This window comes from Molossus molossus, unplaced genomic scaffold (genome assembly GCF_014108415.1).
Source record: "Molossus molossus isolate mMolMol1 unplaced genomic scaffold, mMolMol1.p scaffold_m16_p_8, whole genome shotgun sequence".
Lineage (NCBI taxonomy): Eukaryota > Metazoa > Chordata > Mammalia > Chiroptera > Molossidae > Molossus > Molossus molossus.
Genome location: NW_023425402.1, coordinates 96,099,294 through 96,126,730, shown reverse-complemented (window position 1 = coordinate 96,126,730; position 27,437 = coordinate 96,099,294). Strand labels below are relative to the sequence as shown.

General features: G+C 39.7%; 1 protein-coding gene across 2 annotated transcripts in view; it reads right to left on the bottom strand.

Moving 5' to 3' along the window:
• The window catches only part of GRM1 (glutamate metabotropic receptor 1), a 340,463-nt gene that overhangs the window by 55,843 nt on the left and 257,183 nt on the right, over positions 1–27,437 (bottom strand). For both annotated transcript variants that reach the window (XM_036248395.1, XM_036248394.1), the window contains exon 5: positions 10,463–10,709. In XM_036248395.1, coding sequence (XP_036104288.1) covers positions 10,463–10,709 — 247 coding nt within the window. The remainder of the gene's footprint in view (positions 1–10,462; positions 10,710–27,437) is intronic.

Sequence of the window (27,437 nt, the reverse complement as noted above, 5' to 3'; positions counted from 1 at the left end):
CAATTAACCAACACATATTTATCTTCTGCAGCTCTCTTCCTCCCCACCAGTGCTCCTACAAATTTCGGAATTCTTTCTAAACCGGATTCAGACTCAGAATTCTCCTCAGCCCAGCACACTGGGAAGCTACCACTAATCAACCTCAGTTGGTAGTCTATTGGCTGTATCTGGCCTAGTTCTTTATGTAGACAACAAATATCCTTTATCGACTGTTCTTCCTGCTCTTAATGTGCAAGTGGATTTTGTCACCCACAGGGCAGCTAGTGGCTTCTTCATATCCAGATCTGGCCATGTCTATAAAAAGAAGTCCCCTCAAGGGAAAGGGGGACTCTGAGAGAGTGAAGGAAGTTTTCCCCCTGCTTTTCCAGGTGAAGAGAACTTAACTAGAGTTGCATCTCTTGGCTGTTCTGAGTTTTGGCGACCAGAGGGTTCTTATTCTCCAGGTTGCTGAGCCATATCAGAATGTTCTTCAGAGCAGCTGTGTATGTGATGTCCACGGGGTATGAACTGTGGGCTGACGGTTCACACTCATTCTGGTGATCAGTGGCACTAATCTACACCTTCAATATTTCACTATTTTAAACTCATAGTTAGAGCACCTGCTGTGAATGTCCGCCACGAAGAGTCTGCCTTTTCCTTTCCTTTCATTTTCATGTTTTACCCCATAACACATCATTCAATCTCCTATGTACTGCCAATGAAGGCTTAATGCAATGCTAACTTTAGAATACTTTTTCCTATACATTAGTTTCCCAAGACTTTCATTTCAACTTCCTCATTTGCTCTTCAAAAAGGAGAAATCAGTTCACACTTCATTAGCATGCAGAAACTGAAAAAAATCACAATGTTTTGGTATGAAAACACATTTTTTAAAAGTCCCAAATGCCAGAGGAAAAAATACACTGCAAGATACCAAGGGAAAAGTACTGACTCACTAAAGAGAGGCCCTCCCCTTTGCTACGGCGGGCTAATGAACGCTGCTCTTTCTCCTGACCCCAGAGGCCCTTCTCCACACGTTACATCTATTTGAATATTCTCATGATATAAATCACAACTTTACAACAGCCTCTCCATGCATCTAGTTTATGTTACACGGTGATTAACTAAAAGAATTACAGGAGGATCCAAAAGTATGCATGGCGTCATGACAGGAGATGGAAACAGAGGGAGGTGGTTGAAACGGAAATTGATCACAGATTAAGATGATCAGTTTCAAGCATGAGGAAATAATTCTTGAAAAGAAACCCATGGGGAAAGCTCATGATTTAAATATGAAATTAAAGATGAAGAAGAAACAAGCTAAAATTGTGTGCCAATATTTTGGATGACTTACAAATAGAGAGAAGAAGAGGAAACTCATGTCCATGGGGTGTCTAAAACGCATCCGGCCCTTTGCTGGACACATTGTGTATGTTATTTTATAGAATCATGAAGGGAGGTTTCCATCTGAAATCCGATTCTTTACAGAGCCTAGCTTCCGGTGGAACCCAGCGTTATACAGATGGGTTTAGAGGAGAGTGTATTCGGAACCTCAGACTCACCAATTCCTTCTGGTTACTTCCTAAGGTGCTCAGCAGCTGGAAGCAGTCCACATGCTTGGGCCCTCGGTCATTCCACCCACCTCACTCACATTTTTATCCAAACCTGTGCCCATCTAATGGAAGCTTGGAAGGAATCTAAAAGTGCATTACTTAATCACTGATAATTATGTAAATTATCTTTCCTAAAGCTGTTGGATCTTTTTTTTTTTTTCTGGTGGGTGGGTAGATTTATTTATTTTATTTTTTTAAATCTTTATTGTTGGATGTAAAATGTGTTACAGATGTTCCACATTTTTCCCCCATTGACTCCCTCCTCCCCACTCCCGCCCCCCTCCCACCTTTTCCCACACTATTGTCTGTGTCCATTGGTTATGCATATAAGTTCTTTGGTTTATTTCTTCCCACCCCCCCAACCCCTTTCCCTTTGAGGTTTGTCAGTCTAGCAATGAATTTGTGCTTCTTAATCCCTTCACCTTTTTCACCCATTCCCCCAACCCCCTTCCCAACTGGCAACCAACAAAATGTTCTCTGTATTTATGAGAATGTTTCTGTTCTTCCTGTTCATTTTGTTTGTAGATTCCATTGTTGATAGATCTGTATTCATTGCCATTTTGTTTGTTCATACATTTTATCTTTTTCTTCAAAAAGACCCTTCATCATTTCATATAATAACGGTTTGATAGTGATGAACTCCTTTAACTTTTTCTTGTCTGGGAAAGTTTTTGTATGTCCATCGATTCTAAAGGACAGCTTTGCAGGATAGAGTAATTTTGGTTGTAGGTTCTTGGTTTTCATCACTCTGAATATTTCTTGCCACTCCCTTCTGGCCTGCAAAGTTTCTTTTGAGAAATCAGCTGACAGCCTTATGGGAACTCCCTTGTAGGTAACTAGCTACCTTTCTCTTGCTGCTTTTAAGATTCTCTCTTTGTCTTGAACCTTTTGCATTTTGATGGTGATGTGTCTTGGTGTGGGCCTCTTGGGGTTCATCTTGTTTGGGACTCTCTGTGCTTCCTGGACTTGTATGACTGTTTCCTTCACCAAGTTAGGAAAGTTTTCTGCCATTATTGTTTCAGACAGGTTTTCGATTTCTTGTTCTCTCTCTTCTCCTTCCGGCACCCCCAAGATGCGAATGTTGGCACGCTTGAAGTTGTCCCAGAGGCTCCTTACACTCTCCTCATTTTTTTGGATTCTTTTTTCTTTTTGCTGTTCTGATTGGGGATTTTTTGCTTCCTTGTATTCCAAATCAATGGTTTGCTCCTTGGATTTACATACTCTATTATTGAAGCTGTGTAAATTATTCTTTATTTCAGTTAATGCCTCCTTCAATTCTAACTGTGTATCCATGATTTCTAACTGGTCCTTTTTTATGCTCTTGAGGCCCTCCCTAAGTTCACTGAGGTTCTCACTAAGTTCATTGAGCATCCTTATAAGCAGTATTTTGAACTCAGCATCTGTTAGGTTGCTTATCTCCCTTTCGCTTAGTTCTTTTATTGGGGTTTTGTTCTGTTCTTTCATTTGGGACCTGTTTCTTTGTCTCCTCATTTTGGCTGCCTCCCTGTGTTTGTTTCTGTGTATTACTTAATGAGAGGTATGGGGCTCGCTGAGACCCGATGCTGCTCGTTTGAAAGAATTTAGGAAAAACCTGAAGCAGGATCCAAGACCGGCCAATCCTGTGGTTAAGCAAGTGGCAACAGCTTGGGTGGGCTTGAAAGTTGTGTGGGGCGGGGCGGGGCCTCAGGGAGTCAGCAGGGCGGGGCTACCAGTGTGAGCCAGGTTGCTGGAGTCCCAGATATGGCGACTGTCTGCTGCCCCCGGGAAGGGCTCACCAAAGGAACAAAGCCCTTTGACAGCACGTTTGTCCCCGAGGAAGCCCCCTCTCCAGCCCTCGCTCCAGTGCCAAACAGCTCAGTTCTTCCCTGTATGTGTCTGGCGCCCCTCGAGCTGCCTCCCCTCCAAGCTTAGAGAGAGAGAGTCCGATAAGTCCATGCGTGGGCCCTTTAAGGAGCTGCCTGGGGCTCCAGCCGCGTCAGCTTCCCTGAGCCTCAGTTTCCGCTGGTTTTTCCAGCCAGAAGTTATGGGGATTCTCTTCCTGACACTGGAACCCTGAATGGGGCAAGCTGTTGGATCTTAACAGGAAGAATCCACTTAGGCCCCACAAGGCACTCTCTAAGTGCAGAATCTTAAGCTTACATGGAAAGAAGAGATGTGTGGAGAATCATTTAGCTTCCCTTACTGTCTCTCCAAAATAGCGTCTTACAGTTCCTTTGAAATGACATTAAGAACATTACCAGCAACCTCGCCTAACTTCAGGATTAGCTAAAAGTCAGAAAGATTACCAGTCTCAGATTCAGGCTGCACTGCCTCCACCAGCTACTCTCAGTGTGATTTCAGGTAGGTTTTTTAGTTTCTCTGACGCTGTTTTTTCTCTTTGTTTTTTTTTTTATCCTCAGCAGAGGACATTTTTTCGTTTTTTGTTCAGATAGAGTGGGAGGGAGAGAGAGAGAGAGAGAGAGAGAAACATCGACGTGAAAAAGACACATCGAGTGGTTGCCACCCGCATGACCCAACCAGGGTCAGGCACAAACTGCAACTAAGGTACATGTCCTTAGCGGGAATCTAACCTGGGTCTCTCTGGACCACAGGCCAATGCTCTAACCACTGAGCAAAACTGGCCGGGGCTGATGCTCAGTTTTTAAAAAAAATATGTTTTTTATTGATTTTTTTTTTTAGAGAGAGAGAAAGGGAGAGAGAGAAACATCGATGTGAGAGAGAAACACTGATCGGCTGCCTCCTGCACGCCCCCCGCCAGGGATAGAACCCAAAACCCGGGCATGTGCCCTGACCAGGAATCAAACTGAGACCTCTCAGTCCATGGGACGATGCTCAGTCCACTGAGTCATACCAGCCAGGCTGAGCTGATAATTCTTTTGTTTTCTTTTTTTTGCAATTCTTATTAATTTGTTTTTGTTACAGATGTTTCTCCTTTTCCCCCACTAGACACCCTCCTCCCCATCCCATCTCCCACTCCAGCATTGTTGACTATATCCATCGGTTATGCATATGTGCGTAGAAGTTCTTTGGTGTCTCATCTCTTCCCCCCAGCCCCCTCCTCTGAGGTTTGTCAGTCTAAACCATACTCCTTTCTATGTCTCTGGGTCTATTTTGTTCATCAGATTATTTTGTTCATTATATTTCACAGATAAGTGAGATCATGTGGTATTTGGCTTATTTCACTTAACATAATACTCTCCAGGTCCCTCCATGTTGTCTCAAAGGATAAGAGATCCCTTTCTTATAGCTGCATAGTGTTCCATTGTGTATGTGTACCACAGCTTTTTTTCCACACATCTATTGATGAATACTTGGGCTGTTTCCAGATGTTAGCAATTGTAAATAGTGCTGTTATGGACATAGGGGTACATATACTTTTTCTGATTGGTATTTCAGGCTTCTTAGGATATATTCCTAGAAGTGGGATCACTGGGTCAAATGGTAGTTCAATTTTTATTTTATTTTATTTTATATGGTACATGCCCCGAGTGGGAACCAAATCCTGGACTCTCAGGTCCATAGGCCAATGCTCCAACTGCTGAGCCAAACCGGCCAGGGCTAATTTTTTGAGGAACCATCATATTGTTTTCAATAGTGGCTGCACCAGTCTGCATTCCCATCAGCAGTGTACTAGAGTCCCCTTATCTCCACACCCTCACCAGTATTTGTGTGATAATTTGTTGATGGCAACCATTCTGGCAGGTGAGAGGTGATACCTTATAGATGTTTTAATTTGCATCTCTCTGATGATTAGTAACATTGAGAAGTTTTTTATTTCTCTCAGCCATTTGTATGTCCTTTTTGGAGAGGTGTCTATTTAGGTCCTCTGCCCATTTTTTAATTGGGTTCTTTGTCTTCCTTTTGTTGAGTTGTATGAGTATTCTATATATTTTGGAAATTAACCCCTTATCTAATGTCTCACTGGCAATTGTGCTCTCCCATAGAGTGGGTTCCTTTTCCATTTTGATGCTTATTTCTTTTGCTCTGCAGAAGCTTTTTAGTTTGATGTAGTCCCATGTATTAATTATTTTCTTTGTTTCACTTGCCTTCAGCATTGTATCAGTGAAAATTCTGCTGCATGTAATGTCTGAAGTTTTGTTGCCTACTTTTCTTCTAGGATTTTTATGGATTCACCAGTCACATTTAAGTCTTTTATTCATTTTGAGTTTATTCTTGTGTATGATGTAAATTTGTGGTTTAGTTTTATTTTTTGCATGTAGCTATTCAATTTTCCCAACACAATTTATTAAATAGGCTGTCTTTATTCCAATGCATGCTCTTGCTACCTTTGTCAAATATTAATAGAGCAAAATGTCTTGTCATTTTCTTTCTTTGTAGTGTCTTTGTCTGGTTTTGGAATTAAAATTATGCTGGCCTCATAAAATGTGTTTGGAAGTCTCCCTTCTTCTTGAATTTTTTGGAATTGTTTGAGGAAAATGGATGTTAGTTCTTTGAATGTTTGGTAAAACTCCCCCGTGAAGCTGTCAGGGTCTGGGGTTTTGTTTGCTGGGAGAATCTTAATTACATTTTCAATATTTTTAGTTGTTATTGGTCTGTTCAAGTTTTCTATCTCTTCCTGGTTCAGTTTTGGGAGATTGTTTCAAAAAATTTGTCCATTTCACCTAGATTATTCAATTTGTTGGCATATAATTATTCATAGTAATTGTTAATGATCCTTTGTATTTCTGTGGTGTCAGTTGTTACTTCCTTTTTGTTTCTGATTTTGTTTATTTGGGTCCTCTCTCTTTGTTTTTTGGTGAGTCTAGCTAAGGGTCCATCAATCTTGTTTATCTTTTCAAAGAACCAGCTCTTTGTTTCATTTATCTTTTGAATTGTTTTTTAGTCTCTATGTCATTTATTTCTGCTCTGATCTTTACTATTTCTTTCCTTCAACTTTCTCTGGATTTTTCTTTTTTCTTTCTAGCTCTTTAAGTTTTAACAGTCAATTAGAAATTTTTCTTGTTTCTTGAGGTAGGCCTGTAGTGCTATGAACTTCCCTCTCAGGACAGCTTTCACTGTGTCCCATAGATTTTGTGTTGTTGTGTGTTCATTTTCATTGGTTTCCAGGAAGGTTTTAATATCTACCTTGATCTCCTTGGTAACCCATTCATTGTTTTATAACATGCTATTTAGCCTCCATGTGTTTGAATGTTTTTGTGTGTTTTTGTTGTAATTGATTTCTACTTTCATGCCACTGTGATCTGAGAAGATGCTTGATATGATTTAAATTTTCTTGAACTTGTAGAGACTTAGTTTGTTTCCTAACGTATGGTCTATCTTTGAGAATGTCCCATGTGCACTTGAGAAAAACATGAATTCTGCAGTTCTGAGGTGTAATTCTCTGTAGATATCTATTAAATTCATTTGATCTGGTTCATCATTTAGAGTCACTGTTTCCTTGTTAATTTTTGTCTAGAGGATCTATCCAGTAATGTCAGTGGGGTGTTGAAATCCCCTGCTCTGATTGTATTGCTGTCGATTTCTCCTTTGAAGTCCTCCAGAAGTTTTTAAATGTATTTTGGTGCTCCTATATTGGGTGCATATATTTTTACCAAGGTTATATCTTCCTGTTGGATAGATCCTTTCAGTATTATGTAGTGGCCTTCTTTGTCTCTAGTTATGGTGTTCATTTTGAAGTCTATTTTATCAGATATGAATATTGCTACCCCAGCTCTTTTTTCCTATTTGTTTGATTGGAAGATTTTTTTCCATCCCTTCATGTTCAATCTATGTGAGTCTTTTGTTATGAGATGGGTCTCTTGTAAACAACATATATATGAGCCATGCCTTCTTATCCAATCAGCTTCTCTAGATCTTTTGATTGGAGTGTTAATCTATTTATAGTTAAGGTGATTATTGATATATACTTATTTATTGCCATTTTTGTTTAGTGTGGTTATATTTTTCTTCCCATTTCTACTGCTAATTACAGCAGTCCTTTTAACATTTCTTGCAGTGCTGGTTTGGTGCTAATGTATTCCCTTAGCCTTTTTTTGTCTGGGAAGCTCATTATTTGATCTTCTATTTTGAATGATAACCTTGCTGGGTAGAGTAGTCTTGGATTCAGATCCTTGTTTTTCATTACCTTGATTACTTCATGCCATTCCCTTCTGGTGTGTAGTGTTAGTGTTGAGAAGTCAGCTGATAGCTTTATGGGGGTTCCTTTGTAGATAACCTGTTGCATATATCTTGCTGCACTTAGGGTTCTCTCTTTTTCTATAATTTTTGGCATTTTAATTATTATGTGTCTTGGTGTGGGCCTATTTGGGTTCTTCTTACTTGGGGCTCTCTGTGCTTCTTGTCTTGTATGCATTTTTCCTTCACCAAGTTAGGGAAGTTTTCTGTCACTATTTCTTCAAATATATTCTCTCACCTTTGCTCATTTTCTTCTTCTTCTGGAACTCTTATGATGCAGATGTTGTTATGTATGCAGTTGTCCCACAGTTCTCTTAGACTGTCTTCCTCTTTTTAAATTTTTTTTTTTTTCTTTTTGGTTTTCCGATTGGGAGATTTTTTTCTACCCTGTCTTCTAATTCACTGACCTGGTCTTCAGCTTCCTCTACTCTGATGGTTATTCCTTCCAATGTGTTCTTTATTTCTGCTATGTCATTCTTCATTTACACTTGGTTGGTTTTCAATCCTTTTATATTTTCACTCATTCTGTTGAGCTTCCTCATGATTATTACTCTGAACTCTCCTTCTGATATCTTACTCATTTCCCTTTCATTTATTTAATCTTCAGTCAAATTATCTTGTTCTTTCATTTGAGATTTGTTTTTTTGTTTCACCATTTTGGATGTCTCAGTGGGTTTTGGAGCCTGCCCAATTTTTCCTGTGGGTGTTGGAGTTCCACTGGTTGTGGCTCCCTCTACTGGGTTTGGATTAATATGGGAGGACCCACGTTAACACCAGTGTCAAGTCTTAGTTTCTTGGGTAGATTTTCCAGCCCAGGAAAGGTTCAGTTATCCTCTACCATTTTGCCTAGAAGCTATTAGTCTCAGTTACCTGATGAGCCTTGGGTTGTAGCCTTCAATTAAATGAAAAAGTCCCTCAGGTGTTCAGGGTAATTGGATTTCCAGAGCGTGGGACAGATGTCTATTGGCTGTTAATGAGCCTCAATTTGCATTTCTATGACCTGGCCAGGTGTTGTTAAATTCCTGAGGGAGGGGCTGTTGCTTCTCCCCAGGGCTCTGGGAAGCGGCTCTTTGAGTAAGAGGCTACTGTCCTGTGAAGGCATGTTTCAGCAAAAACTCTCAGTGCCCTCCAAATCCCAAGTCTCTCCACACAGTTCCAGTCCAGTCCACCCTCTTTCTCCCAGAGCCCAAGGTGAGTGGCTGTAGCTAACTTAGTGCTCTGTCCCAGCCCTCTGCACTGTGGAGCATGCTTGGGATTTTAGCCCCAAGGAAGTTGCTCTCAGATAAAACAGCTGCTGTCTGAGAGCCTCTGCACTGTGGGCTCTCAGCTCACCCTTTCACACCTCCACAGTTCCTACCAGGCTTGATTTAGTGTCCTCTTTCTGTCCCTGGTATACGGGTCCTCTCCAGCTACTTTTCTGTTGGTTTTTCCCAATGATTTGTCTTTTAGTTGTAATTCCAGTTTGGTTCTGGGAGATGGTCTGTGTAGCTTCCATTTACTCCGCCACCATTTTGGACTGGGCTAAAATTTCTCCTCTGTGGTGTCTCTGTTTCATTTCTTCCAAGTGAAATATGATAGATTTCACATTCGTTGGGAGGACTGAGTTGCTGTTTTGAACCTCTGCCCTAATTAGGGTCATATGGGAGGCAGCCAATCAATGTGTCTCTTTCACATCCATGTTTCTCTCCCCCGACACACACTAAAAATTACTCTGACACTCAGTTTTTAATCTGACACCTGTACAGAAGGATAAAGATATGCTTATAGTAGTGAGAATTAAATGAGTTGATGTTCCATTGTAATGTAGCATATGCTTTCCTAAAATCTCTCTCTCTGCAAAAACATCTACTGAAAGATAAAAGGACTTATGAAAATAAGGAAAAAAAAAACAAAGATTTTAAGCATACTGTGCAGTAGCTAAGCTGAGGGCCTTTCTCTTTCCTGTTGCAACTTTTAATACCTATTTAACTATTCTAAGTACTCCTTGTCTAGGAAAAGTCATATGAACAAACATAACTATTCTTTATACTGACATAATTCTCAACAAATTATAAGCTTCTAGTGTTATAAAACAAGTGTTACAAAACAGACTAAATACCAAGTGACTTAGGAAACAATTCATATATATGTGTGTGTGTGTGTGTGTATTTATTTTATGTATATATAAATATAAATTATTAAAGGCTTAATTTTCCTTTGCTTCTTGATTAATTCTTTGGAAGCCATAGAGACTCAATACTAGAAAGAAAATTATTTCCTTTCTTGTTCCAAGAGAACATAACTTAGCCTGAGAAAAAGGGATACATGTATAGGACTTCATTCTTTTCATATATTAACCTCTTTAAGCAGGTGTAAGATTAAAATATTTTATCACCAGTGTGGCCTTGGGACCCATCAATCAGAAAGCTGCTGTGGCCTAGAGCTGGCAGTGCCAGGGAGGGTCCTTCTAGCTAGGTGTAGTCTCTTTAATTTCCTGGGATTACAGGCAGGTCCCAGGTATTCCGAGATGAGGGTTGGAGTGGTAGCTGAAGCTGAGTAGGGGTGTAGTATTGGCAAGATGCAGGATTGTGTGTGTTTAAAATAAGCTTTAAAATGTAATTTTCATTTTCCATTAGCTATGTTTCTTTAGATTTCTAGTTACATCTATGCTCATTACACACAGAAACAATTGCTATCTGTCTGGCTCAGGGAGGTTCACAGGCTATTCAGATCCATTACAGAAAAGACAGGTTTACCTTCCAGGAGCATCCCCTTTCTCATCAAACCACACTTCCTCTCCAGACACACCAACAAACGTGGACTTGATGAGGAAGTCCAGGAGTTTTCTGCCATCAATAGGCTTCATGGCGTCGCAGAGTCCCACGTGGCCAGGGCAGAGGGCATGGTGCATATTCTGCAGCCCGTGTGCCATGGCATAGATGGCATTGATGACAAAGCCCATCTTACTGTCCTGGACATAGTTTTCTTCTAAGCTTTCATTGCCTGTAACATAAAAACAGATCATTGCAGTAATGGAGTCCAGGCCTGCAGGTGGAATTCTCAAACACTTTTCAAGGCTCTCGGAGGAAGGGAAAGCCAAGCTCACCTGGTTGAGCTTTGTGACTAGCTCTAGTATATTCTGTCTGCAAATAGTTTATTCAGTTTTGTTTTCTCATTTCAATAATGGTTTTATAACATATATACAGACTCCATAGAGGGGAAAATTAAAAAAAAAATCAACTTTCAAATATTGCAAAGAAATCCTTAAGGAGCAATAGGCAGAACTCTTATTACCTCTTGGTTCATGGAGACTTGTATTAAAATTCTGCCTATATTACAGTACTGGAAAAATATTTTGGATATCCTCTATAAAAATCCACAATTCATATTAAATCAATTTGTGCATTATCAAAACCCTGATATCTTCTTTGGGTGATCTCTAGGGCCACAAGAACCCAGAGCAAAAAGAACTAGATAGTATGAATCTCTTCTTACATATGACTGTCAATACAAAAATATTTGAATCAGATTTGTTAATGATTAGAAATTCAGGTAAAGTGTTTCTTGATGGGAGAGTCATATTACACATTTTAGCCTTTAGCTTTTACCAGTGAATTTCTAAAACCCTGCAAACATTTCTACCAATGGCATAGGTGATCAAAGGTTCCCCATTTGCCAAGTAGTTTCACAAGAACAGTATTGCATTATATATGAGCTCCACAGCACAAGTCTAAATTTCAACACATATGGATGAGAAATTCAGGGACCAATTGGGTTTGCTGAAAGAAAAGTAACAGGTTTGGAAAGCGAAATCGATTTGGAATACACCACTGGCACATTTCAGAGATTTTATATGTAATTCCAGAAATTTACTTCTCTCTGTTGTGGGCTTCCCCTTCCCTCCTTGATGGATAGTGAGGGGTCTATGCGAGGTGTGACCCAGGTGCTAGAAGCTGGGAAAGTTAATCTGCACGTGGGATGGAGAACAACATGAGGCTTCTGGCACCCTGGCTAGCTGACCTCTTTGTCCCAGCCTAAATAGGTCACTAGTCAGTAAGGATCGGAGAGTAGCATAAGGTATTAATTAAGTTACAGAGCTTGGAGTGGTTAGAAGAAATGGTAAAGAACTTTGACTTTATTTCTGAACTTGAGATGAAATAAGACATTTCTAAAGAATTCTATTTAAAGGCTAATCTAGATAAGACATAGGTGTGTCTGTCCAAGAGTGAGATACAAAATACCCAGACCAGGTTGAAGAGAGGGAACAATTTCAATTTCAACCCACCTTCAGCCATTGTTTAATAAGAAATTGTTAAAAGAGTAATTTCCTAAAGTATTCTTTTTCTGATTGAGAAAAGGACATTTTCTGAGAGCAAATGAAGAGTAAGAGAGGCAGAAAGGGAATTTTAAAACCAAACCATACAAAATAAGTATGGAAAGTTCTGTAAAACGGAAAGCAAATGCCCTAAAACTGTCAAGTTACTGAAATAGGGTAATTTACATCTGTCACCCAGAACCCTGTTTGCTTTCTGTCTCTTCTATATTGGGATCTAACAGAGATAAATTGATACCCCGTGTTTGATCAATTTTCAACAAGCCTTTCAAGACTGCCAAAACCTTCAAGTGCTGGAGCTAAATATTAAAGCTAATAGAATTAGATAAATTAGCTGGACTCAAGGAAAGAAGGAAAAAAATAGACAAAAATCGAGTGACAAAATAATCTTCAATGCAGCAAGCAGCCCCTTCAAGGGTTCTAGTCAATACTAAACCATCCACTTGAAGTTGCAGCTATTAATGTCAAGCCAGGAGCAAAGTTTAAGAAAATATGAGACTAAACACATGGAGTTCTTTACCAAATGGAAAATTCTCTATTTTGGACAAGCCTAAGGACACTGAGTTGGTTTTTGTTTTTGCTTTGATAACTGCTATTAAAGAAGTATTATATATTTAAAAAATTATGTTGGTGTCCCCAGTACAGATTTCCTAAGCCATGGTTGTCTAGTGGATGTGTTACTCATAAGCACTGAGGCTAATAGTTCTTGGCTTTGTCTGAGATCAGTTTTCCTTTTGATCCTTATTAAGGGTGATCACATAACTTAATGTTCAAACTGGATCACCTTTGAAAGTGGAGTGAGTGATAATTATTTTTGAAACACAGGAGTAAACAAGGCAAATTAGTCAAATGGTGATATGTCGTTTGAACCCTCTAACTACCGCTTTATTGATGTTATTATGGGTGATATTTCTATCTATCTATATCATATATGTAATGACATATAACAACATTCACAACACATGTAACTATATGTATATATATACTACATAAACAGTAATCAGTAGAATATTACTAATTTTCACAATTTTATATTTATCTGACTTTAATGAGAAAGTAACACATCAGTAATAATACTAGCTACTATTTTTGTTTTTGTTATATACAACACTCACATCCTGAGTTCACAATAATTCTGCCAAATAGAAGTAGCAGGATACAAAATTAACGTCAAGAAATCGACGGCATTCTTGTACACCAATGATGAACTCACAGAAAGAGAAACTGAAAAAACAATTCCATTTACCATCGCGGCAAAAAAATTACGAAACCTAGGAATAAACTTAACCAAAGAAGTAAAGGACCTATTTGCAGAAAACTACAGGTCATTGAAAAAAGAAATAGAGGAAGATATAAAAAAGTGGAAGCACATACCCTGTTCATGGATTGGAAGAATTAACATCATTAAAATGTCCATACTACCCAAAGCAATCTATAGATTCAATGCAATCCCCATCAAAATACCAACGACATATTTCATAGAACTAGAACAAATACTTCAAAAGTTCATATGGAACCAAAAAAGACCCCAAATAGCCACAGCAATCTTGAAAAAAAAGAACAAAGTAGGTGGGATCACAATACCAGATATTAGGTTATACTACAAAGCTACTGTAACCAAAACAGCCTGGTACTGGCACAAGAACAGGCATATAGACCAGTGGAACAGAACTGAAAACCCAGAAATGGACCCAAGGCAATACGCTCAATTAATATTTGACAAAGGTGGCAAGAGCATACAGTGGAGTAAAGACAGCCTCTTTAATAAATGGTGTTGGGAAAATTGGACAGCTACATGCAAGAAAATGAAACTAGACCATCAACTTACACCATACACAAAAATAAACTCAAAATGGATAAAAGACTTAAATGTGACCCGTGAATCCATAAAAATTCTAGAAGAAAATGTAGGCAACAAAATTTCGGACATCATACGGAGCAGAATTTTCACTGATACATCACCTAAGGCAACAGAAACAAAGGAAAAAATGAACACCTGGGACTACATCAAACTCAAAAGCTTCTGCACAGCAAAAGAAACAATCATCAAAATGGAAAGGCACCCCACTGTATGGGAGAACATCATTGCCAATGATGTATCAGATAAGGGGTTAATTTCCAATATATATAGAGTGCTCATACAACTCAACAAAAGGAAGACAAAGAACCCAATTAAAAAATGGGCAGAGGAGCTGAATAGACACCTCTCCAAACAGGACATACAAATGGCCAAGAGACATATGAAGAAATGCTCAACATCACTAATCATCAGAGAGATGCAAATTAAAACAACAATGAGGTATCACCTCACACCTGTCAGAATGGCCGCCATCAACAAATCATCAAACAACAAGTGTTGGCGAGGGTGTGGAGAAAAGGGGACTCTAATACACTGCTGGTGGGAATGCAGACTGGTGCAGCCGCTATGGAAAACAATATGGTGCTACCTCAAAAAATTAAAAATTGAACTTCCATTTGACCCAGTGATTCCACTGCTGGGAATATACCCTAAGAAGCCTGAAACACCAATCAGGAAGAATATATGTACCCCCATGTCCATAACAGCACTATTTACAATTGCTAACATCTGGAAACAGCCCAAGTGTCCCCCAGTAGAACAATGGATAAAAAAGCAGTGGTACATATACACAATGGAGTACTATGCAGCGGTAAGAAAGAAAGATCTCTTATCCTTTGAGACGACATGGAGGGACCTGGAAAGTATTATCCTAAGTGAAAGAAGCCAAGCAGAAAAAGACAAATACCACATGATCTCACTTATATACGGAATATAATGAACATAACAGTCTGAGGAATACAGTAGACCCAGAAACATGAAAGTAGGGCACAGACTGACATCCCTCAGAAGAGGGGGTGGGGGGATAGGAAGAGATAAACCACAGAACTTATATGCATGTATGCATGACCAATGGACATGGACAACTAAGCCGGGGACGGGGCGGAGGTGGGGTGGGGTGGGGGGTGCCAATGGGGTAAAAAGGTAAAATATCTGTAACAAAAAAATAAATAAAAATTCATAAAAAAATAAATAAATAAAAATTCTGCCAAGTAGACATTCATCTTGCCATTCACAAGTGAGGGAAGAGGGGTGGCATCCAGATGCCCCCTTGACCCTTGAAGTTTCTGTTTCACTCACAGCAATACAGGTGCAGGCAGGGAAATCTACAGAGGACAGGGCATCCTGCTGTCACCAGGATCACTGTCGGCCTGGTTTGGGGTTTCTCCCTGGGACTGTTCCAGATGTGCACAGCTGTCTCTCTGACTAGCAGCACTGGTGTGCAACCTATCAAGAGCAAACTATGGCAAAGAAGCCCATCCTGTCAGTATTTGTCCTACAGACAGCTGCGAGGCCAGGCACATGTTTCCAGGGAATATTTGTAACTCACACCATTCCTCAGATAAACACATAGAGCTTATGTGTTTGCCAGTCTGAAGTGAGCCTGTGCCCTGCCCTGCCCTGCCCTGCCCGTCCACTGCACCCCACCTGAGGAGGATGCTGCCATCAGTAAGAACTTCCTCTTCAGCTACCGCCCAGCTCAGTGGGAACTGACATTTGGGAATTCGTGAGAGTCAGAAAGTCATCCAGCCTTTACAGGACCGTTCTCTTCCCATAGGAACTGTCCCAGGTGATGCTGCAAGGATCAATCATCAAACCAACAGAATACGTTGCAGCTTTTCCTGTTCCCCAAATATCCTCTACTTTCATGACCAGTGAATAGAATATCCAAAGCAATAATACTGTCACTCGGTGAGAAGGTGAAAACCTTTTAATTCCCTGGGGCTTGTGCTTTTTCCTAACACTAGTCACAGCATTATTAGTGAGAAGGGGATTTTGTGCTTCATTTTCTGTGGTGCATTAACTGTTGCAGACCACCAGGGTGTCATTAAAGCATTACCTTTTCCAGTGCACTAAATGGAATCAAATAGTTGTAGTTGACTGTGTTTGTTTACTTTCCGAAGAAAACCTGCCTAACTGCTTCCCTGCCTCGGTTCTAAACGGTAATCTCCTTATTCGAACGCGCGCCGAGGGCTGTACATCGCCGCCGAGAGCCGCGGCGGGCAGGGCTCCGGGGCTGGGAACTGACTGCGCGCCTTCTGAAAACGGGGCGTTCGCGGTGGCCCGGAGAAGGGTCCGCTCCTCGACCCGCTGACCTTAGGCGGTGATTCGGCAGACGGGGGAGCAGCAGGAACTCTGGGCCATGGCCACCTGGGCCGAGAAGCGTCCGGCCACTGCGTGCTGGCAGTGCACTTCCAATGAGCTACGGCTCGGACAGGCGTCGGCACCTCCCTGTGTCTGTTTCCTAATTAAAAACAAAACCCACGAGTGGATCGGATTATCTTCCTGGCGTTCTTTTTCCCCTCTCACGTTTCTGTGCGTTGTGTGAGCCAGGTTCTATCATCAGCATCTTACAAAGGGGAGAAGACTGAGGCACGAAGGCGGTCAGTCAGGAGTGGGGAGACGCGCCCTCCTTTCCCTTGGTCAATGCTCTTTCGTGGAGAGACTCCTACCGAGTGACACCTCCGACCTCTTAGCTGGCCTTCTGAGGAGAGAAGAGGATTCATCTAATTGGTGTATCAAGAAAAAGAAAGTGGGCATGCTCAGCTCAGCCCCTTTCTCCCTCATTTGGAACCAGGCACATGGCAGGACCCAAAGGTTCTGATTGGTTCTCTGGCACTTGGTAAATGTGGGCTGTAGTCATCCAGCTGGGCCAATGGACCAGACAGGTTAATCTATCCAGTTCTGGGGTCAAGTATCGAAAAGTCTGTTGTGGCCACATATTTAATCCATGTCCCTGCACCAGTTTGGGTTTCTGTTTGTCATTTTTCAGTTAACTTTTAAAATTACATACGGATCAAGTATGGAGACTTCAGTGTACAGATCAAGGAGTGTTTGCATGTGTATATACCCATGTAACTGCTGCCCAGATCATGATATAGGGCATATCTAGAGGCTTTCATTTATTTAGAGCTTCCTTAATTTATCCCGGTAATTTTTGTAATTTCTCAACGTGGAGATCTTAGGTATTTGATTTGTTTTTACTTCATTTTTATTGTTGACACTATTAAGTGGGGGATAATTCGGGACCTCTGTAACAGATATTTGATTTTTATGGTACTACAATTAATGTCTTTAAATATTTTTACACTATATGTTGACAGTATATGGAAACACTATTGATATTTGCATTTTGGCCTTGTATCCAAATGTACTTATTAATCTATTTTTTAATATAAATTCTTTTGTCTTCTATGTACACAATGACATTGTTAAATAAAACATATTTTATTATCATTTGACTCCTGGGTCTACTTCTGAGTTGGATCCAAATTTGGAGAGGAAGTACACTGGCTGTCACACTGAAATCTCATGGGTCGTGAATTCAAGGTCACGCAGCTGGCAAGGACATAAGCAGTGACCTCCAGAGCTGGCCCTGGCCCCTGCCAAGCAACACTGTGCACACAAGCAGTAGCCCTAGCCAAGTACCAGAGCAGTCCCCAGACAAGACATTTGTTCAAACAGAGAAGCATTATGAGAAACATTGGCAAATATAACTGTCCCTGGAGAAAATATTCTTCTGATTTCTTGGCATTTGTAGGTCTCCACTGCCTCTTTTTATCTGACTGCATTACACACTCAATAACTAATTTGATATAATCTCAATTCATATAGAAATAGAAAGGGCTGTAATTATTTTATATTGTTACACTATCAAGCAAAGAAAATAAAAGTCATACTCCTTGAAATGACTCAAGTATTAAATTAATTGAAGGAAATTAAATCAGGTTATTTTTTAAATAATGACCTCAAAGAACTAAAGTGCCCTCAATTTTTCTTAAAGGCTGAGGCTGCTAAATCTTTTTTATACTTTCTAGCGACAATTTGTGATCAGGTTCACATTAGTCGAGACTTGTCCATGTTCGAGTCTAGGACCTCTGAGTTTTTTGTTTTCTCTGATTCTGCATTTCTACTTTCCCTAAAAAGTTTCCTCTGCTCACTCACAGAAAAATATGACTTCTCCTGTTTGCTTTTTTCATTTATTAAAATGTAAATTAACTCCTATGTAGGATGGAAGGGAAGAAAGAAAAGTCTAATCGAGCACATGTTGTTATCATGGTTATCAGTTGAATTTCTATTGACTAAAATCACCTGGTTTGAACATATGTAAACAATATAGACATTTTTTTTCTAAATACATCATCACAATCTATCATTAAGAGAGAAATCCCCCAGTTATATAACACATGAACAGCATGCTCCCCGCAAATTGATAATTATGATTAGCTTTCAATTCCCTGAAAATGCAATTGCATTTTAGCTAATGTGTATTTCAAAAAATTATGGTGTATGTGAAAAACAGATGAGACAACCGCTAGTATGTTTAAGTGACGCTGAGGATCAGTTCCCAACATTCCTGTGAGCTGTGGGGCTCTTTGTTTGTCTACAGAGAAAAACAAGGGCAGCTTGACGTGTGCCTTTGCCTTTATTATTGATCTGGCATAAAACAGTGTAATGGAGTTATAAACCACTCCCCCTGGAGTAACTAATCTTTGCAGGTCTGCAGTAAGCATCTGGCAGGTAATCATAGAGATGGAGTTGGTTGTTTTAGCCAGTGCGGGAAGTTAGAGTGTTGTTAAAATTCATCAAGAACCAGCTCTCTTCTCCACAACCTGCTGGGTCAGAATCCTCTCCGAACCCCTTCCTCTTAGCCTTTTCCAAACTCTAAGGAGGCTTATCTATGCTAATAGGATCACTTCTACTTAGTTATGGGTAATAGGAAACATGTTTTTTGTTTGTTTGTTTATACAAATATTAGGGATTTTCATGGTTTAATGCAGTTATGGTTCATTTTGAGTTCTTGTCAATGGTTTGTTTCTTTTTTTATCTCGTTTTATGCTGCTCTGTTGAGATTTAACTAATAAGTTAAAGTGGATTTTGCGGAAATACAAGAGTTATTTGTGAAAACTTTATCAGCAATTTTCAACCTCTTTCATTACATGGTACAAATTAACTAATTACTAAAATTCTGTGGCACATCAAAAAATATATTTTTTGTTTGACCAAAAAATAGATGAAATATTGATGCATTCACACAAGATGGCTATTTTTGTGTTGACTATTGTAATTGTTTATTTGACAATCTAAGAAAAAGGAGGTCAGTGCCCCTGGCTGAATAGTCAGGTATTGCATATTTTAAAAATTCTTGTGGCACATTGGTTGAAAATCACTGCTACTTATTTTTTACCTATTTAATTAGCATCTCCTAGTAACCAATATAGAGTCTTGTTTATTATAAAACAAAACTATAAAAGTTATATTCATGCACATTGTAAATCTACTTTTATGATTGACTTCTGATTAATACAGCACAGTATCTATAATTTGACAAAATGCTGTAAATAAAAGAGTTTACTTTGGGACATATTAAATAATTTCATATCCTTCAGCGCTTTTCCTGAAATTTATATGCCAAGTAGATAAAACAGGACTCTAGAATAGAAGCCTGGGCAGACTCTAAGGTTTAAGTACAAAACATACGTGTCCGGCTGGTGTGGCTCAATGGCTGGGCATCGACCCATGCACCAAGAGGTCACTGGTTCAACTCCTGGTCAGCATACATACCCAGGTTGTGGGCCAGATCCCCAGTGGAGAGCATGCAGGAGGCAGCCAATTGCAGTTCTCTCTCATCCATGTTTCTATCTCTCTCTCCCTCTCACTTCCTCTCTCTCTAAAATCAATAAAGGAAAAAAAAATTAAATACAGGCCATATGCTTTATAACCATGCCTGCATCAGCTAAGAATGCAACATACCATGAATTTTCATTTAGAGTTTGTTTCTCCAGGGCACTATCAATTGATATTTTACACTGATATTGTTATGTGGACTTAACAGCCCCTGTAGACTACAACGTTATCTGTCCCAGTATTGCAATTGGGATTTCTTGAATGACATATTACCTTTTATATGGTGTCTCCCAATAGCATCTCTTGAGAGAATACACTTTGGAATTCCTAAGGGCCTAATAACTCATGGCAAGTGAGACTTTAGTCAATATCTGTCACAGAAATTAAAAGAGTAGGTCCTAAGATTAATGTTGTCAAGAGCATAGAGGCAAAGAGCTCTTAGCAGGATCTGTGGATAAAACAAATCAGGGTGCAGACTTTATTCAAATTTACATGGATATGTCAACCATTAGCTTCATGTTGTGAAGGGTATATTTACAGACACAAGAATGCCAAATATCAGTTCTATAAGAAGGATCACCTTGAGAGCTCAGAAGGTAATTCAAATCTATTAAAATTATATTCCAGAATGGAATATAAGCATTAAACTCTAGTTGGTCAAGTTGTTTCTCATGGGGTATGAATTAAAATTCTGAAATATCAATACATGCATATCAAGGTTGAACAAATAAATGAATGGAAGGCAGACAGTGGAAGCCAAGTTTATCACAGTTAGCATGGGAGATTACAGATAAGCAAAGGAGAAAAGCTAGAATAAACCATGTGGTACTAGTTTTGAGAGGAAAAAATCAGTATAAATTTAAGTTCAGCTTAATATATAGTAAATTTATATAGAAATGATTATACATATATGTTTACATGTGAATTGGTATGCACATGTTTCCCAGCTCTGTCTAGAAGCAAGTACACAATGGCAAAAAGCACACCCCATGTCCAGATCTGGGTTTCTAATCCTATTCTCTAATAAAAGGGATTAATACTCTTTTGGAGAAATAACCAGTTATAAACTCAGGGTAGAAAATATACAAGATAAGCCTGGAGCATCTTGTAGTACCAGAAAGTAAGAAAGTACTTAATAAAATCAAACAATGGAGATATGTCAAGGACACACTAGAGACAACTGAAAAAGCTCCAAGTGAGCAAAGCTGAAACAATTTGAGCTACAAAATAAGTAACACAGAATTAGAGTATAACCCAAGCATAAACTAGAAATACTTATGAGTCCATAGTGACATAAATAGATAATTAAATAAAAATAAATAAATAAATGGTAGAGAGGAGACAAATCTGTGCAGAAAAATTGTAATTTATGTAGATACTTTTCCCTTAAGAGGGTGATGCATAATTCTTCATCCCTTAAGTATAAAACACTTAGTGACTCCCTTTCAAAGAGTACAGCATAAAAGGGGGGCTATAGAAAGACCTGGGAAACACTACCTTAGCCAGGTTATCAGTGTTAACCAACATCATCAGCATTCAGTTGATAGGATGTACTCTTGATGTGTTGTTGAGAAAGACACTTCACTTCTGTGGTCTTTCTCCCTGAAACCCCTACTACCCCAGTCTGATGGTGAGAAATACATCAGCCAAATTCAAATTTAGGGACATTCTACAAAATACCTGATCTAAAAACTGGTCATCAAAAACAAGGGAAGGTTGTCCAGCCAGTGTGGCTCAGTGGTTGAGCCTCAACTCATGCACCAAGAGGTTACTAGTTCAATTCCCGGTCAGGGCACATGTACAGGTTGTGGGCCAAATCCCCAGTGGGGAGCACGCAGGAGGGGGCCAATCAGTGTTCTCTCTCATCGATGTTTCTATTGCTCTCTCCCTCTCCCTTCCTCTCTCTCTATAATCGATAAAGAAAAAAAAAATTAATCAATATTCTATATCCTACTAAAAATCAATATTCTATATTTATGACCCTCAGACTCACCTCACCAATGGAAACTATTAACTGATTTCCCAAGGTTTTATTTGAATTCCCTGAATGCCCCAGGGTCAACTTTTTTTAGATACAATTGTTGCCTATGCACTTATAAAGCTGGAAATGCTCCTTCTGTTCTAGGTGGAAATACCCACTGAAGGTTAACTTAAGAATCTAATTAAACTAGTAGCCCTGCAGGCAGGCACACAGCCTTTGGTTGGAAAGACTAGTTTGGAAGCCACATGATAAAAACAAACTATGAGAAGGCTCGAAAGTACCACAAGGGACTCTCTCAAGCAGCACTCATGCTCTATACCTGTGATTGACCTAGACTGCTAACCCGACTTTTGGGGTCAAGTCTTTGCAAACTAACCTTGCTCGAGATGATCAAAACACAGTCATCAAAAACGTGCTTGAGGAACATATGGAATTTAACATCTCTGAGCCAATATTTCTGTTGACTATGGGACTTTTTAGAGCCTTATGGGAACTTTGCTTTCTAGGATGCCAGGTGTTACACCCTATTTGGATGATGCCTCAGTCACGGGATTCAGTCAGACAGAAATAACTGGGCAACATATCAAGACTATTTCCCCTGAGAGTTGCTAGTTATTCTTAGATGAGGATATATGAGAGGAACACAAAAGTGGTCAAGATGATTACTTGTCTACACTTATTCCTTGTTCATTTTTGTACCCAAAGTGGACTTTTTCTAGGTAACAAAGGCAATTATCTTCCATTAGGACTTGGAATTTGGATGAAATAGATGTGCCCCCCACCACTCCTCAATGTATTTATTTGATTCTCAGAAACACATAAGTAAGTATCTAACTCTAGAGAGAAGGTGGAGCACAGAGACCTTGACAGACACTACCCACTAAGGTTCAGAAGTGAGATAGCAGAAAGAATGGGTAGGGTTAGTCATAACCAAGACTACATTAAAGAAATAGACAATGGATACTTGTAGCTCATCATGGAGGTAGAAGTCTAGGCTGAGAAAGTGAATTTAGACCAAAGCCTGTGTTGTTTGAGGGCCATCCTGGTTCCAGCAGTGTGTGTGTGTGTGTGTGTGTGTGTGTGTGTGTCTGAGAGAGAGAGAGAGAGAGAGAGAGAGAGAGAGAGAGAGTTTGTGTTCACTTGCACATACTTTGGATTAAATTGTTCCATGTAAGTGTGCATTCAAAGAACTGTACTATTTAGAGCCTTGATATTATACAAAATTCTTGAAATGAACTTGACATAGAAGCAGCAGCTTTCTTCTCATTAACACAGGGCATGCTGAGCTGTCATGGCACTCGGATGAGGTTAGAGATGTGGCATTGGTCCCCTGCACTGATTTCTCACACAGCTAGGAACAAAAAGACAGCAGCAGAGATCAACTCCACCATTAATTAGAAAGCTAATGCAGAGATTAGTTTGCTAAGAAATGAGCACTGGAACCAAGGTATGTACATGTATCTTATTTGTGCTCAGAAATATTTGGGACAGGAAAATTAGGGAACAGATTGATGACACTGCCACACTGATTGAAAATGACAACTTCATCTAGTGGTGAGGTCAACAGGAAAACCATTAGAACATCTCTTCTAAAAACATTTGGCATTGATCTTTCAGTCATGCTTCCTGATAGCTCAAGAACTATGACGCGAAGGCAGCAATGGTTTTCCTTTGCCTCAACAACTGCTGAATCAGAATCACCAGGTATTTTTACAACTGCTCAAGTAGACTGAAATAGCATTACATCACCTTGGTGGATTTTTTGAAGTTATATTAATCCAGAGAGAAAAGACTGTTTTCTGTACCAAGGAATGTGATGGTTATTGTTAAGTTTCTATTGTCCTTGGCATCCTTAAACATGATATAGAGACATATTTTTGAAGTCCAGAGAAGCCTGGGATGTTAAGAGCAAGGATAATTGAGGGCCATTTTGCTGCCAGAAAGCCACTGCAACACAGCCTCTATTCCTAATTGCAAAACCACCATCGTATTGTCAGAATAGACCCCACCTGCGGTGGAAGCACACCAGCTTGTTTTCTACAGCAATGGAGTTCTTAGACAACTGTCTTCTAGCTTCTCTCAGCTGTTTTCATACTGAATGACTGACAGCTCAGAATGAGCTAATTACCTAACTGAGGCTTGATTATTATTGATGGTGACTAGAATACATTGAAGAACACTCAAAAAGAAACTTGATATGATGACTGTAAGCTATTACTTGAGATTATTGAATAAAGACTAGTAAAAAATGTGTCTATTTAATATGTTAGTCAAATTAGGAGCTCTTAACGTCTGTAGAAATAAAATAAGCTGTGTATAAATGTAAAAAATAAAGTGGAGAAGTTCAGGCAATTATCTCGGTCTGAAGCAATAAGTGAGAATGTTCTTCAGGTCACTTTTAAAAGATAGAACCAAAGTTATGTTTTATTTTGCACTTGTGAACTGAGTATTGTTAGAAGGAAGTTGTTCAAGATTCATACCCATTCAGTTCTCTGATGGGATGAAGAGTGATGAAGATGTCAGGGTCTGGAATTTATATAACAATAATAGTACGAATTAGTTGCTTTTAAAATAAAATTAAATGAGAATGTCAGCTTATTCATGTAGATTATTCAACAAAATAAGAACTTGATGCTATAGTGATTGCATCTTCATTTTGAAAGTCATTCACTCAGCCATCTATGGTGCACGTTTCATATGTTAAACTCCCAGGGATAGGCCTCATGAAAGCTTTTTAGACCTGAGTTTGTTAGACCCAGGTAATTTCAGCCCTGCTCCATCTTTCCCTACTCACCCAACCCCAAACTCTCCTGCTCTCCAAATCTCCAAACTTGGAGCTTGGATTATACCATCATCGAAAAGGCAACCCATAATTTACCAACCACAGCATTATGCTGTATCTTTAGAACAGGGATTTCCTGGCAGGGAAGTTGTTGGAGGCAGTGCTTTCTGAATTTCTGCCAAAGCACACACAGACCCCAAGGTCTAGAGAAAGGCCGAGTCGTATGCAGGCAGAAATCCCAGGGTCCAGGAAGCTGGGTTGATATCTCTGTCTCTTATTTCCACATTTAGTTTAGCTAGCTCCTTTGTTTAATTTGTCCTGTGAACATTTTAGCAATATCTCTACCAAGTGAAGTAATTTTATTGAAGCGTCCAACTTCATTATTAATTTATCATATATTAGAGTGTGTAATAGAATTTGATGGCCTCTTATGATTTTACAGTGTTTTGTAAATTCTTTTTTAAAAATATTTTTATCAACTTTTTTTTTAAGAAAGAAGAAGGGAGAGGGAAAGAAACACTGATGAGAGAACATGGATCAGCTGCCTCCTGCATGCACTTTAGCCACGACCCAGGCAAGTGCCCTGACTGGAAATCCAACCCATGACATCTTGGTGCATGGCACAATGCTCAATCCACTGAGCCACACTGGCCGGGCTCTAAATTCTTTTTTTTTTTAATACTCACCTGAGGATATTTTTCTATTTATCTTCAGACAGAGTGGGAGGGAGAGAGAGAGAAACATCGATGTGAGAGGGACACATCAACTGGTTGCCTCCTGCATGACCTTGACCAGGGCTAGGGATGAACTGCAACCAAGGTATGTGCCCTTGGCTGGAATCAAACCCACGACTCATTGGTCTGTGGGCTGACGCTCTAACCTCTGAGCCAAAGTGGCCAGGGCTCTAATTTCCTATTAAAGAAGGAAAAGGAGTAGAAGGAAACAGACAAAAGTAAAAGTATTTGTAATATTACATACACATCATTAGGCTGAACCTGGGAGATGAGAGACCAGAAGAAGCCAAGATTGGGAAGTCAGCTGTCAGAATCTTCTGTGGAGATCTAGTTCAGAACCCTGTACCCAAGGAACACTGCCTGGGCTGCTCTGTTGCACATCTTTGCAGAGTGTCATTGTCAAAGAATACAATAATAATCCTGGAGTGGGCCATGCAAATAAACTCAGCAGAAAAGGGAGAACCTATGCTGGGACCTTGGAAGCCAGAAGTAATGGAAGAGCCATGCAGAGCTGCAACCTAACAGGTGGCCAGAGTCAGCAAGCACCCTTTCTATGGACAGTTCCCAGGGCAGTATGTCTCTCTCTAGGACAGAGATTCTCAGAAATAAGTTTTTAAGGAACTGTGGTAATATAGAAGCTACCAGGATCAGAGACACAGAAACACACAGACTCAGCTATTGGATCTGGGTTCACAGTGGGGAAATGATAGAGCCAGGAGCTCAGGACTCGAAGGAGCAAAGGTGACTGCTGTTGAGTTGAGAGATCTCGCAGATACTACTGGTGCCCTGTGCAGATCACCTTTGCCAGCCAGAACACTCATATCCCAGTTGTTCGAGGATTTTTGCCTCTTTCTATGAAGAATTGCTTTCAGACAAGTGGGAGATGCCTCATTAGTAAGGTTATACCTTCCCACCCTCTTCCCCACAGAACTTAGCCAATGACTGATCGACTTGAAGCTTAAAATGCTGGCCACTTTGTTAATTCTGTGGTTAATCTGTATTCCAGAGCATGCTCATGGGATTATCTGGAAGCTTATCCCCCAGCTCTATGTTGCTTGTCCCCTCTCCTTCTCTTGAGAACACATCTCAATAAATCATTAGCAAAAGGACCTTTGACTCTGGCCCCACTTCTTAGGAACACAACCTAAGCTAGGACAAATGGCCTATAATCTACCAGGCATAGTTCACAGGCTCGAGGTTCTAAAACTCTTTCCTACATTCCCACTCCATATCAGGTTTGATCATGAGGAGCTTTTCTTAACTAATATCAGTATTGGACTCTTTCAAGGTATCTGCTACAATGAAGATTCCTGAGCTCCATCAAAGATCCACTAAAAAGAATCACATTACTGAGACTCAGAGCCCCTTGGAGAGTCCCACACACTTTAAAGATTGAGAACGAGGTTCCAGGACTTGGAGAAGAAAGATTATTGATGGAACTCAGTGGGTGGACAAATGAAGAGAAGAAGAACACAGGAGCTGGGAACCAGGTTGAAGCAGAAGTTGAGATTGAATGAATAGCTAACACAATGTCACGCAAATAAGAGATACCGCAGCAGTAAGAGCAACTTCCCAGAGAGGGATTCAGAGCTGGGAAATATCTACTAGAGAACTATGTGGCTTTTATTATTCTGTGTCATTTCATTGGTCTGCAGAGCCCCTACTTATAAAATGAGGATAGCAAGGTCTTCCACTTAACAGCTTATATTTGTGTTATGGAGATAAACTTACACAATGTACTAGGTGCTTTACACCAGTTGAAAAAAGGACATTACATAAATACAAGGTATGACATATTAATGCCTTCCTGGCTCAGTTTCAAAACCACAGCCAATTTTGAAACCTTACAATATGCATGAAGATATAATGAGGTTCAAGAGGTTTCAGATTTAATCTGAAAAATGTCAGTCAATGAAAGGCATTTCTTGTTCATTTCTAAATCACTCCTAACTGAAGGCAGATAGTACCTACAAAATGCATGCAACTAAAGGCTCTTATTAGCTGTAAGAGTGAGACTGCATAATAGGTATTTTTCTCATTAAATTTTGGCTGAATTTCAAATGGAAAAAAAGACTTTTTAACAAAAAGGAACTCTTTACACAGGAATTTGTGCAAAGATGAAGTCTGGTTATATATCAACAGGACCACAGGATATTCTTGGGCTGAGAGAAAATAAGTTTGTCCAGACAAGGACCT